Source organism: Petromyzon marinus, unplaced genomic scaffold, assembly GCF_048934315.1.
Source record: "Petromyzon marinus isolate PM22_M1 ecotype Great Lakes invasive population unplaced genomic scaffold, UKy_Petmar_22M1.pri1.0 PM_Scaffold_52, whole genome shotgun sequence".
Taxonomy (NCBI): domain Eukaryota; kingdom Metazoa; phylum Chordata; class Hyperoartia; order Petromyzontiformes; family Petromyzontidae; genus Petromyzon; species Petromyzon marinus.
Window position 1 is genome coordinate 460,727 of NW_027423524.1, and position 13,512 is coordinate 474,238.

Sequence of the window (13,512 nt, forward strand, 5' to 3'; positions counted from 1 at the left end):
TGTGTGAGTGTCTGTGTGTGTGTCTGTGTGTGAGTGTCTGTGTGTGTGTGTGTCTGTGTGTGTGTGTCTGTGTGTGTCTGTGTGTGTGTCTATGTGAGTGTCTGTGTGTGTGTCTGTGTGTGTGTCTGTGTGTGTGTGTCTGTGTGTGTGAGTGTGTCTGTGTGTGTGTGTCTGTGTGTGTGTGTCTATGTGTGTGTCTGTGTGTGTGTCTCTGTGTCTATGTGAGTGTGTCTGTGTGTGTGTCTGTGTGTGTGTCTGTGTGTGTCTGTGAGTGTGTCTGTGTGTGAGTGTCTCTGTGTGAGTGTCTATGTGAGTGTCTATGTGAGTGTCTATGTGTGTGTCTCTGTGTGAGTGTCTCTGTGTGAGTGTCTATGTGAGTGTCTATGTGAGTGTCTATGTGAGTGTCTCTGTGTGTGTGTGTGTCTGTGTGTGTGTGTCTGTGTGAGTGTCTATGTGAGTGTCTCTGTGTGAGTGTCTATGTGAGTGTCTATGTGAGTGTCTATGTGAGTCTGTCTCTGTGTGTGTCTCTGTGTCTCTGTGTGTGTGTCTATGTGTGTGTGTCTATGTGAGTGTCTATGTGTGAGTGTCTCTGTGTGAGTGTCTCTGTGTGAGTGTCTATGTGTGTGTGTGTCTATGTGAGTGTGTCTCTGTGTGAGTGTCTATGTGTGTGTCTCTGTGTGTGTCTGTGTGTGTCTATGTGAGTGTGTCTGTGTGTGAGTGTGTCTCTGTGTGAGTGTCTGTGTGTGAGTCTGTCTGTGAGTCTGTCTGTGAGTGTGTCTGTGTGTGTGTCTGTGTGTGTGTCTACATGTGTCTGTGTGTCTGTGTGAGTGTCTGTGAGTGTGTCTGTGTGTGTCTGTGTGTGTCTATGTGTGTGTCTGTGTGTCTATGTGAGTGTGTCTATGTGAGTGTCTCTGTGTGAGTGTCTCTGTGTGAGTGTCTCTGTGTGTGTGTCTGTGTGTGTGTGTGTCTCTGTGTGTGTGTGTCTGTGTGTGTCTGTGTGTGTCTGTGTGTGTGTCTGTGAGTGTGTCTGTGAGTGTGTGTGTGTCTATGTGTGTGTGTCTGTGTGTGTATCTGTGTGTGTGTGTGTCTGTGTGTGTGTCTGTGTCTGTGTGTGTGTCTCTGTGTGAGTGTCTATGTGAGAATGTCTCTGTGTGAGTGTCTATGTGTGTGTGTGTCTGTGTGAGTGTCTGTCTGTGTGTGTGTGTCTGTGTGTGTGTGTCTATGTGTGTGTCTATGTGAGTGTCTCTGTGTGAGTGTCTATGTGTGTGTCTGTGTGTGTGTGTCTATGTGTGTGTGTGTCTGTGTGAGTGTCTGTCTGTGTGTGTGTCTGTGTGTGTGTGTCTATGTGTGTGTCTATGTGAGTGTCTCTGTGTGAGTGTCTCCCCACCTGCTCTGCCCGAGTGTCTGTCTGTGTGTGTATGTCTGTGTGTGTGTGTGTCTGTGTGTGTGTGTCTGTGTGTGTGTGTCTGTGTGTGTGTGTCTGTGTGTGTGTGTCTATGTGAGTGTGTCTGTGTGTGTGTCTGTGTGTGTCTCTGTGTGTCTATGTGAGTGTGTCTGTGTGTGTGTCTGTGTGTGTGTGAGTCTGTCTGAGTGTGTCTGTGTGTGTCTATGTGAGTGTGTCTGTGTGTGTGTGTCTATGTTTGTGTGTCTATGTGAGTGTCTATGTGAGTGTCTCTGTGTGAGTGTCTCTGTGTCTATGTGAGTGTGTCTGTGTGTCTGTCTGTGAGTGTGTCTATGTGTGTGTCTATGTGAGTGTGTCTCTGTGTGAGTGTCTCTGTGTGAGTGTCTCTGTGTGAGTGTCTGTGTGTGTCTCTGTGTCTATGTGTGTGTCTCTGTGTCTATGTGTGAGTGTCTCTGTGTGAGTGTCTGTGTGTGTGAGTGTGTCTGTGTGTGTGTGTCTGTGTGTGTGTGTCTATGTGTGTGTCTGTGTGTGTGTCTCTGTGTCTATGTGTGAGTGTCTATGTGTGAGTGTCTCTGTGTGAGTGTCTCTGTGTGAGTGTCTATGTGAGTGTGTCTATGTGTGTGTGTCTATGTGTGTGTGTCTATGTGAGTGTGTCTATGTGTGTGTCTATGTGAGTGTGTCTCTGTGTGAGTGTCTCCCCACCTGCTCTGCCCGAGTGTCTGTCTGTGTGTGTGTGTCTCTGTGTGTGTGTGTCTATGTGAGTGTGTCTGTGTGTCTATGTGTGTGTCTATGTGTGTGTCTATGTGAGTGTCTCTGTGTGTGTGTCTATGTGAGTGTGTCTCTGTGTGAGTGTCTCCCCACCTGCTCAGCCCGAGTGTCTGTCTGTGTGTGTGTGTCTGTGTGTGTGTGTCTATGTGTGTGTCTGTGTGTGTGTCTCTGTGTCTATGTGTGAGTGTCTCTGTGTGAGTGTCTCCCCACCTGCTCTGCCCGAGTGTCTGTCTATGTGAGTGTGTCTCTGTGTGAGTGTCTCTGTGTGAGTGTCTATGTGAGTGTGTCTCTGTGTGAGTGTCTCCCCACCTGCTCTGCCCGAGTGTCTATCTGTGTGTGTATGTCTGTGTGTGAGTGTCTATGTGTGTGTCTATGTGTGAGTGTCTCTGTGTGAGTGTCTGTGTGTGTGTGTCTGTGTGTGTGTGTCTGTGTGTGTGTGTCTATGTGTGTGTCTGTGTGTGTGTCTCTGTGTCTATGTGAGTGTGTCTCTGTGTGAGTGTCTCTGTGTGTGTGTCTATGTGTGTGTGTCTATGTGTGTGTGTCTGTGTGTGTGTGTGTCTGTGTGTCTGTGTGAGTGTCTGTCTGTGTGTGTGTCTCTGTGTGTCTGTGTGTCTATGTGTGTGTCTCTGTGTCTATGTGTGTGTCTATGTGAGTGTGTCTATGTGTGTGTCTATGTGTGAGTGTCTATGTGTGAGTGTCTCCCCACCTGCTCAGCCCGAGTGTCTGTCTGTGTGTGTGTGTCTGTGTGTCTGTGTGTCTATGTGTGTGTGTCTCTGTGTCTGTGTGAGTGTCTGTCTGTGTGTGTGTGTGTCTCTGTGTGTGTGTCTATGTGAGTGTGTCTGTGTGAGTGTCTGTCTGTGTGTGTGTCTGTGTGAGTGTCTGTCTGTGTGTGTGTGTGTCTGTGTGTGTGTGTCTATGTGAGTGTGTCTGTGTGAGTGTCTGTCTGTGTGTGTGTCTGTGTGAGTGTCTGTCTGTGTGTGTGTGTGTCTGTGTGTGTGTGTCTATGTGAGTGTGTCTATGTGTGTGTCTATGTGTGAGTGTCTATGTGTGAGTGTCTCCCCACCTGCTCAGCCCGAGTGTCTGTCTGTGTGTGTGTCTATGTGTATGAGTGTCTATGTGAGTGTGTCTATGTGAGTGTCTATGTGAGTGTGTCTATGTGTGTGTCTCTGTGTGTCTGTGTGTCTATGTGTGTGTCTCTGTGTCTCTGTGTGTGTGTCTGTGTGAGTGTCTCTGTGTGAGTGTCTCCCCACCTGCTCTGCCCGAGTGTCTGTCTGTGTGTGTGTCTATGTGTATGAGTGTCTATGTGAGTGTGTCTATGTGAGTGTCTATGTGAGTGTGTCTATGTGTGTGTCTCTGTGTGTCTGTGTGTCTATGTGTGTGTCTCTGTGTCTCTGTGTGAGTGTCTATGTGAGTGTGTCTGTGTGTGTCTCTGTGTCTATGTGTGTGTCTCTGTGTCTATGTGAGTGTGTCTATGTGTGAGTGTCTCCCCACCTGCTCAGCCCGAGTGTCTGTCTGTGTGTGTGTGTCTGTGTGTGTGTGTGTCTATGTGTCTATGTGTGTGTCTATGTGTGTGTGTCTCTGTGTGAGTGTCTATGTGTGAGTGTCTCCCCACCTGCTCTGCCCGAGTGTCTGTCTGTGTGTGTGTGTCTATGTGTGTGTGTCTCTGTGTCTCTGTGAGTGTCTCTGTGTGAGTGTCTCTGTGTGAGTGTCTGTGTGTGTCTCTGTGTCTATGTGTGTGTCTCTGTGTCTATGTGTGTGTCTATGTGAGTGTGTCTCTGTGTGTGTGTCTATGTGAGTGTCTATGTGTGTGTCTATGTGTGTGTCTGTGTGTGTGTCTCTATGTGTGTGTCTCTGTGTCTATGTGTGTGTCTATGTGAGTGTGTCTCTGTGTGTGTGTCTATGTGAGTGTCTATGTGTGTGTCTATGTGTGTGTCTGTGTGTGTGTCTCTGTGTGAGTGTCTCCCCACCTGCTCTGCCCGAGTGTCTGTCTGTGTGTGTATGTCTGTGTGTGAGTGTGTCTCTGTGTGTGTGTCTATGTGAGTGTCTATGTGTGAGTGTCTCCCCACCTGCTCAGCCCGAGTGTCTGTCTGTGTGTGTGTGTCTATGTGTGTGTCTCTGTGTGTGTCTGTGTGTGTGTGTGTCTATGTGAGTGTGTCTCTGTGTGTGTGTCTATGTGTGTGTCTATGTGTGAGTGTCTCTGTGTGAGTGTGTCTATGTGAGTGTGTCTCTGTGTGTGTCTGTGTGTGTGTGTCTGTGTGTGAGTGTCTATGTGTGTGTCTATGTGAGTGTGTCTATGTGTGTGTCTCTGTGTGTGTGTCTGTGTGAGTGTCTGTCTATGTGAGTGTGTCTGTGTGTGTCTATGTGTGTGTCTCTATGTCTATGTGTGTGTCTATGTGTGAGTGTCTATGTGTGAGTGTCTCCCCACCTGCTCAGCCCGAGTGTCTGTCTGTGTGTGTCTCTGTGTGTGTGTCTGTGTGTGTGTGTCTGTGTGTGTGTCTATGTGAGTGTGTCTCTGTGTGAGTGTGTCTGTGTGTGTATGTCTATGTGTGAGTGTCTCCCCACCTGCTCAGCCCGAGTGTCTGTCTGTGTGTGTGTCTCTGTGTGTGTGTCTGTGTGTGTGTGTCTGTGTGTGTGTCTCTGTGTGAGTGTCTGTGTGTGTGTGTCTGTGTGTGTGTGTCTGTGTGTGTGTGTCTATGTGTGTGTCTGTGTGTGTGTCTCTGTGTCTATGTGTGAGTGTCTATGTGTGAGTGTCTATGTGTGAGTGTCTCCCCACCTGCTCAGCCCGAGTGTCTGTCTGTGTGTGTGTCTGTGTGTGTGTCTCTGTGTGAGTGTCTCTGTGTGAGTGTCTATGTGTGTGTCTGTGTGTGTGTCTCTGTGTCTATGTGTGAGTGTCTCTGTGTGAGTGTCTCCCCACCTGCTCAGCCCGAGTGTCTGTCTGTGTGTGTGTCTATGTGTATGAGTGTCTATGTGAGTGTGTCTATGTGTGTGTCTATGTGAGTGTCTATGTGTGAGTGTCTCCCCACCTGCTCAGCCCGAGTGTCTGTCTGTGTGTGTGTGTCTATGTGTGTGTCTGTGTGTGTGTCTCTGTGTCTATGTGTGTGTCTATGTGTGTGTCTATGTGTGAGTGTCTATGTGTGTGTCTATGTGAGTGTGTCTCTGTGTGAGTGTCTCTGTGTCTATGTGTGAGTGTCTATGTGTGAGTGTGTCTCTGTGTGAGTGTCTCCCCACCTGCTCAGCCCGAGTGTCTGTCTGTGTGTGTGTGTCTATGTGTGTGTGTGTCTATGTGAGTGTGTCTATGTGAGTGTGTCTCTGTGTGAGTGTCTCTGTGTGAGTGTCTCTGTGTGAGTGTCTGTGTGTGTCTCTGTGTCTATGTGTGTGTCTCTGTGTCTATGTGAGTGTGTCTCTGTGTCTATGTGAGTGTCTGTGTGTGTGTGTCTGTGTGTGTGTGTCTATGTGAGTGTGTCTGTGTGTGAGTGTCTCTGTGTGAGTGTCTGTGTGTCTATGTGAGTGTGTCTGTGTGTGTGTCTGTGTGTGTGTCTCTGTGTGAGTGTCTCTGTGTGAGTGTCTATGTGAGTGTGTCTATGTGAGTGTGTCTGTGTGTGTCTATGTGTGTGTCTCTGTGTCTATGTGAGTGTGTCTATGTGTGAGTGTCTCCCCACCTGCTCAGCCCGAGTGTCTGTCTGTGTGTGTATGTCTGTGTGTGAGTGTCTATGTGTGAGTGTCTATGTGAGTGTGTCTATGTGAGTGTGTCTATGTGAGTGTCTATGTGAGTGTGTCTATGTGAGAGTGTCTCTGTGTCTATGTGTGAGTGTCTCTGTGTGAGTGTCTCTGTGAGTGTCTATGTGTCTATGTGAGAGTGTCTATGTGTGAGTGTCTCCCCACCTGCTCAGCCCGAGTGTCTGTCTGTGTGTGTGTGTCTCTGTGTGTGTGTGTGTCTATGTGAGAGTGTCTATGTGTGAGTGTCTCCCCACCTGCTCAGCCCGAGTGTCTGTCTGTGTGTGTGTGTCTCTGTGTGTGTGTGTGTCTATGTGAGAGTGTCTATGTGTGAGTGTCTCCCCACCTGCTCAGCCCGAGTGTCTGTCTGTGTGTGTGTGTCTGTGTGTGTCTATGTGTGTGTCTCTGTGTGTGTGTCTATGTGAGTGTGTCTATGTGAGTGTCTATGTGTGAGTGTGTCTATGTGTGAGTGTCTCCCCACCTGCTCAGCCCGAGTGTCTGTCTGCCTCTGCTGCTGAGCCCTCAGCTTGGACAGCTCCTCCTCACGCTCGCGTCTGATTCGCTGCTTCTCCAGCTCGAGCTCCGCCTCCCGCTCCTGACGGGGCCAATCGCGGCGGGCGGAGCATTAAACCAACCGGAGACCGACCAATCAGAGAGAGGGGAGAGAGAGATGATTGGCCAATCAGAGAGAGAGAGAGATGATTGACCAATCAGAGAGAGAGATGATTGACCAATCAGAGAGGGAGAGACAGATGATTGACCAATCAGAGAGAGAGAGAGAAAGATGATTGACCAATCAGAGAGAGAGATTATTGACCAACCAGATAGAGAGAGAGATGATTTACCAATCAGAGAGATGATTTACCAATGAGAGACAGAGATTATTGACCAATCACAGAGAGAGAGAGATTATTGACCAATCACAGAGAGAGAGATTATTGACCAATCAGAGAGAGATGATTTACCAATCAGAGAGAGAGAGATTATTGACCAATCATAGAGAGAGAGATTATTGACCAATCACAGAGAGAGAGATTATTGACCAATCGCAGAGAGAGATAGATTATTGACCAATCAGAGAGATGATTGACCAATCAGAGAGAGATTATTGACCAATCAGAGAGAGACATTATTGACCAATCACAGAGAGAGAGATTATTGACCAATCACAGAGAGAGAGATGATTTACCAATCAGAGAGAGATTATTGACCAATCAGACAGAGAGATGACCAATCAGACAGAGAGATGATTGACTAATCAGAGAGATTATTGACCAATCAGAGAGAGAGAGAGATGATTTACCAATCAGAGAGATGATTTACCAATCAGACAGAGAGATTATTGACCAATCAGACAGAGAGATGATTTACCAATCAGAGAGAGAGATATTATTGACCAATCAGAGATATTATTGACCAATCAGACAGAGAAATGATTGACCAATCAGAGAGAGAGATGATTAACCTCCTCCTCCTCCACCTCCTCCTCCACCTCCTCCACCTCCTCCACCTCCTCATCCTCCTCCTCATCCTCCTCCTCATCCTCCTCATCATCCTCCTCCACCTCCTCCATCTCCTCCATCTCCTCCTCCACCTCGTCCACCTCCTCCTCCACATCTTCCACCTCCTCATCCTCCACCTCCACCTCCCTCCTCCTCCACCTCCTCCTCCTCCAACTCCTCCTCCACCTCCTCCACCTCCTCCTCCTCCACCTCCTCCTCCTCCTCCTCCTCCACCTCCTCCACCTCCTCCTCCTCCTCCTCCTCCTCCACCTCCTCCACCTCCTCCTCCACCTCCTCCACTCCTCCTCCTCCACCTCCTCCACCTCCTCCTCCTCCTCCTCCACCTCCACCTCCTCCTCCTCCACCTCCTCCACCTCCTCCTCCTCCTCCTCCACCTCCTCCTCCTCCTCCTCCTCCACCTCCACCTCCTCCTCCTCCACCTCCTCCACCTCCTCCTCCACCTCCTCCTCCTCCACCTCCTCCACCTCCTCCTCCACCTCCTCCTCCACCTCCTCCTCCTCCACTTCCTCCTCCTCCACCTCCTCCACCTCCTCCTCCACCTCCACCTCCTCCTCCTCCACTTCCTCCTCCTCCACCTCCTCCACCTCCTCCACCTCCTCCTCCTCCACCTCCTCCACCTCCTCCACCTCATCCTCATCCTCCTCCACCTCCTCCTCCACTTCCTCCTCCTCCACCTCCTCCACCTCCTCCTCCACCTCCTCCACTTCCTCCTCCTCCACCTCCTCCACCTCCTCCACCTCCTCCTCCTCCACCTCCTCCACCTCCTCCACCTCATCCTCATCCTCCTCCACCTCCTCCTCCACTTCCTCATCCTCCACCTCCTCCACCTCCTCCTCCTCCACCTCCTCCACCTCCTCCTCCACCTCCTCCTCCACCTCCTCCACTTCCTCCTCCTCCACCTCCTCCACCTCTTCCTCCTCCTCATTCTCATCCACCTCCTCATCCTCCTCATCCTCCACCTCCTCCTAATCCTCCACCACCTCCTCCTCCACCTCCACCTCCTCCTCCACCTCCTCATCCTCCTCCACCTCATCCTCCTCCTCATCCACCTCCTCCACCTCCTCCTCATCCTCCACCTCCTTGAGCTGCAGCTGCTTCCTGGCCTTGGCCTCCTCCTCCACCGACCGCTGAGCCCTCCGCCGCTGCTGCTGAGCCTCTCGGTTCGCCACCTCATCCTCCACCTCAACCTCCTCATCCTCCTCCTCCACCTCCTCATCCTCCACTTCCTCATCCTCCTCATCCTCCTCCTCATCCTCCTCCTCCTCTTCCACTTCCTCCACCTCCTCCTCCTCATCCTCCTCATCCTCCACTTCCTCCTCATCCTCCTCCTCATCCTCCTCCTCATCCTCCTCCACCTCCTCATCCTCCTCCTCCTCCACCTCCTCATCCTCCTCCTCATCCTCCTCCTCCTCCTCATCCTCCTCATCCTCCACTTCCTCCTCATCCTTCTCCTCATCCTCCTCCTCATCCTCCTCCACCTCCACCTCCACCTCCTCATCCTCATCCTCCTCATCCTCCTCCTCATCCTCCTCCACCTCCACCTCCTCCTCCACCTCCTCATCCTCCTCCTCATCATCCTCCTCCTCATCCTCCTCCTCATCCTCATCCTCCACCTCCTTGAGCTGCAGCTGCTTCCTGGCCTTGGCCTCCTCTTCCTCCACGGCCCGCTGGGCCCTCCGCCGCTGCTGCTGAGCCTCTCGGTTCGCCTCCTCATCCTCATCCTCCTCATCCTCCTCATCCTCATCCTCCTCATCCTCCTCATCCTCCTCATCCTCATCCTCCTCCTCATCCTCATCCTCCTCATCCTCCTCCTCCTCATCCTCCTCATCCTCCTCATCCTCATCCACTTCCTCATCCACCTCCACCTCCACTTCCTCCTCCTCATCCTCCTCATCCACCTCCACCTCCACTTCCTCCTCCTCATCCTCCTCATCCTCCTCCTCATCCTCATCCTCCACCTCCTTGAGCTGCAGCTGCTTCCTGGCCTTGGCCTCCTCTTCCTCCACGGCCCGCTGGGCCCTCCGCCGCTGCTGCTGAGCCTCTCGGTTCGCCTCCTCATCCTCATCCTCCTCATCCTCCTCATCCTCATCCTCCTCATCCTCCTCATCCTCCTCATCCTCATCCTCCTCCTCATCCTCATCCTCCTCATCCTCCTCCTCCTCATCCTCCTCATCCTCCTCATCCTCATCCACTTCCTCATCCACCTCCACCTCCACTTCCTCCTCCTCATCCTCCTCATCCACCTCCACCTCCACTTCCTCCTCCTCATCCTCCTCATCCTCCTCCTCATCCTCATCCTCCACCTCCTTGAGCTGCAGCTGCTTCCTGGCCTTGGCCTCCTCTTCCTCCACGGCCCGCTGGGCCCTCCGCCGCTGCTGCTGAGCCTCTCGGTTCGCCGCGTCCAGCTGCAGCCGGAGCTCCAGCTGCTGGGCACGCTTAGACTGGGCGGCCTGGCGGATACCGGGGAGGAGGGGCGGGGTCTAAGTGTGTGTGTGTACGTGGCTTACACTGGACGGCCTGGCGGATACCGGGGAGAAGGGGCGGGGCCTAAGAGTGTGTGTGTACGTGGCTTAGACTGGGCGGCCTGGCGGATACCGGGGAGAAGGGGCGGGGTCTAAGTGTGTGTGTGTGCGTGGCTTACACTGGGCGGCCTGGCGGATACCGGGGAGAAGGGGCGGGGTCTAAGTCTACGTGTGTGTGCGTGGCTTAGATTGGGCGGCCTGGCGGATACCGGGGAGAAGGGGCGGGGTCTAAGTCTACGTGTGTGTGTACGTGGCTTAGACTGGGCGGCCTGGCGGATACCGGGGAGAAGGGGCGGGGTCTAAGTGTGTGTGTGTGCGTGGCTTAGACTGGGCGGCCTGGCGGATACCGGGGAGAAGGGGCGGGGTCTAAGTCTACGTGTGTGTGTGTACGTGGCTTAGACTGGGCGGCCTGGCGGATACCGGGGAGAAGGGGCGGGGTCTAAGTCTACGTGTGTGTGTGTACGTGGCTTACACTGGGCCGCCTGGCGGATACCGGGGAGAAGGGGCGGGGTCTAAGTCTACGTGTGTGTACGTGGCTTACACTGGGCCGCCTGGCGGATACCGGGGAGAAGGGGCGGGGTCTAAGTCTACGTGTGTGTGCGTGGCTTACACTGGGCGGCCTGGCGGATACCGGGGAGAAGGGGCGGGGCCTAAGTGTGTGTGTACGTGGCTTACACTGGGCGGCCTGGCGGATACCGGGGAGAAGGGGCGGGGTCGAGGGCGGCCTGGCGGATACCGGGGAGAAGGGGCGGGGCCTAAGTGTGTGTGTGTACGTGGCTTACACTGGGAGGCCTGGCGGATACCGGGGAGAAGGGGCGGGGTCGAGGGCGGCCTGGCGGATACCGGGGAGAAGGGGCGGGATCTAAGTGTGTGTACGTGGCTTATACTGGGCAGCCCGGCGGATACCGGGGAGAAGGGGCGGGGCCTAAGTCTACGTGTGTGTGGCTTACACTGGGCGGCCTGGCAGATACCGGGGAGAAGGGGCGGGGTCTAAGTGTGTGTACATGGCTTACACTGGGCGGCCTGGCGGATACCGGGGAGAAGGGGCGGGCCTAAGTCTACGTGTGCGTGGCTTACACTGGGCGGCCTGGCGGATACCGGGGAGAAGGGGTGGGGTCTAAGTGTGTGTGTGTACGTGGCTTACACTGTGCGGCCTGGCGGATACCGGGGAGAAGGGGCGGAGTCTAGGGCGGCCTGGCGGATACCGGGGAGAAGGGGCGGGGTCTAGGGCGGCCCGACGGATACCGGGGAGAAGGGGCGGAGTCTAGGGCGGCCTGGCGGATACCGGGGAGAAGGTGCGGGGCCTGAGTGTGTGTGTGTAGCTGTGTAGCTGTGTGTGTAGCTGTGTGTGTAGCTGTGTAGCTGTGTGTGTAGCTGTGTAGCTGTGTGTGTAGCTGTGTAGCTGTGTAGCTGTGTGTGTAGCTGTGTAGCTGTGTGTGTAGCTGTGTGTGTAGCTGTCTAGCTGTGTAGCTGTGTGTGTAGCTGTGTGTGTAGCTGTGTAGCTGTGTGTATAGCTGTGTGTGTAGCTGTGTAGCTGTGTGTGTAGCTGTGGCCACCTGTAGCTCGTCCTGCTGTAGCTGGAGTAGCTGAGCCACCACGGCCTCCGTCTCGGCCTCCTTGAGCTCCGTCTCGAGCCTCTGGCTGTGTAGCTGTGTAGCTGTGTGTGTAGCTGTGTGTGTAGCTGTGTGTGTAGCTGTGTAGCTGTGTGTGTAGCTGTGTAGCTGTGTGTGTAGCTGTGTGTGTAGCTGTGTAGCTGTGTGTGTAGCTGTGTAGCTGTGTGTGTAGCTGTGTGTGTAGCTGTGTAGCTGTGTGTGTAGCTGTGTAGCTGTGTGTGTAGCTGTGTGTGTAGCTGTGTGTGTAGCTGTGTAGCTGTGTGTGTAGCTGTGTGTGTAGCTGTGTAGCTGTGTGTGTAGCTGTGTGTGTAGCTGTGTAGCTGTGTAGCTGTGTGTGTAGCTGTGTGTGTAGCTGTGTAGCTGTGTGTGTAGCTGTGTGTGTAGCTGTGTAGCTGTGTGTGTAGCTGTGTGTGTAGCTGTGTGTGTAGCTATGTAGCAGTGTGTGTAGCTGTGTGTGTAGCTGTGTAGCTGTGTAGCTGTGTAGCTGTGTGTGTAGCTGTGTGTGTAGCTGTGTGTGTAGCTGTGTAGCTGTGTGTGTAGCTGTGTGTGTAGCTGTGTGTGTAACTGTGTGTAGCTGTGTGTGTAGCTGTGTGTGTAGCTGTGTAGCTGTGTGTGTAGCTGTGTGTGTGTAGCTGTGTGTGTAGCTGTGTGTGTAGCTGTGTAGCTGTGTGTGTAGCTGTGTGTGTAGCTGTGTGTGTGTGTAGCTGTGTGTGTAGCTGTGTAGTTGTGTGTGTAGCTGTGTGTGTAGCTGTGTAGCTGTGTGTGTAGCTGTGTAGCTGTGTGTGTAGCTGTGTGTGTAGCTGTGTGTGTAGCTAGCTGTGTGTGTAGCTGTGTGTGTAGCTGTGTGTGTAGCTGTGTGCGTAGCTGTGTAGCTGTGTGTGTAGCTGTGTGTGGAGCTGTGTGTGTAGCTGTGTGTGTAGCTGTGTAGCTGTGTGTGTAGCTGTGTGTGTAGCTGTGTGTGTAGCTGTGTGTGTAGCTGTGTAGCTGTGTGTGTAGCTGTGTAGCTGTGTAGCTGTGTGTGTAGCTGTGTGTAGCTGTGTATGTAGCTGTGTGTGTAGCTGTGTAGCTGTGTGTGTAGCTGTGTGTGTAGCTGTGTGTGTAGCTCTGTGTGTAGCTAGCTGTGTGTGTAGCTGTGTGTGTAGCTGTGTAGCTGTGTGTGTAGCTGTGTGTGTAGCTGTGTGTGTAGCTGTGTAGCTGTGTGTGTAGCTGTGTGTGTAGATGTGTGTGTAGCTGTGTGTTTAGCTGTGTAGCTGTGTAGCTGTGTGTGTAGCTGTGTGTGTAGCTGTGTGTGTAGCTGTGTAGCTGTGTAACTGTGTGTGTAGCTGTGTGTGTAGCTGTGTGTGTAGCTGTGTGTAGCTGTGTAGCTGTGTGTGTAGCTGTGTGTGTAGCTGTGTGTGTAGCTGTGTGTGTAGCTGTGTAGCTGTGTAGCTGTGTGTGTAGCTGTGTGTGTAGCTGTGTAGCTGTGTGTGTAGCTGTGTGTGTAGCTGTGTAGCTGTGTGTGTAGCTGTGTGTGTAGCTGTGTAGCTGTGTGTGTAGCTGTGTGTGTAGCTGTGTGTGTAGCTGTGTAGCTGTGTGTGTAGCTGTGTGTGTAGCTGTGTAGCTGTGTGTGTAGCTGTGTGTGTAGCTGTGTGTGTAGCTGTGTAGCTGTGTGTGTAGCTGTGTGTGTAGCTGTGTGTGTAGCTGTGTAGCTGTGTGTGTAGCTGTGTGTGTAGCTGTGTGTGTAGCTGTGTAGCTGTGTGTGTAGCTGTGTGTGTAGTTGTGTAGCTGTGTGTGTAGCTGTACAGCTGTGTGTGTAGCTGTGTAGCTGTGTGTGTAGCTGTGTGTGTAGCTGTGTATGTAGCTGTGTGTGTAGCTGTGTGTGTAGCTGTGTAGCTGTGTGTGTATCTGTGTGTGTAGCTGTGTGTGTAGCTGTGTGTGTGGCTGTGTGTGTAGCTGTGTAGCTGTGTGTGTAGCTGTGTGTGTATCTGTGT

The 13,512-nt window shown here is 52.8% G+C and overlaps 1 protein-coding gene across 1 annotated transcript in view; it reads right to left on the reverse strand.

Annotated features, from left to right (window-relative positions):
• LOC142923445 (uncharacterized) overlaps positions 1-13,512 on the reverse strand; it is a 101,554-nt gene that overhangs the window by 20,027 nt on the left and 68,015 nt on the right. The window contains exons 8-9 of the mRNA XM_076064554.1: positions 9,711-9,857; positions 6,366-6,479 (exon numbers count right to left, since the gene is read on the reverse strand). Of these exons, the coding sequence (XP_075920669.1) occupies positions 6,366-6,479; positions 9,711-9,857 (261 nt within the window). The remainder of the gene's footprint in view (positions 1-6,365; positions 6,480-9,710; positions 9,858-13,512) is intronic.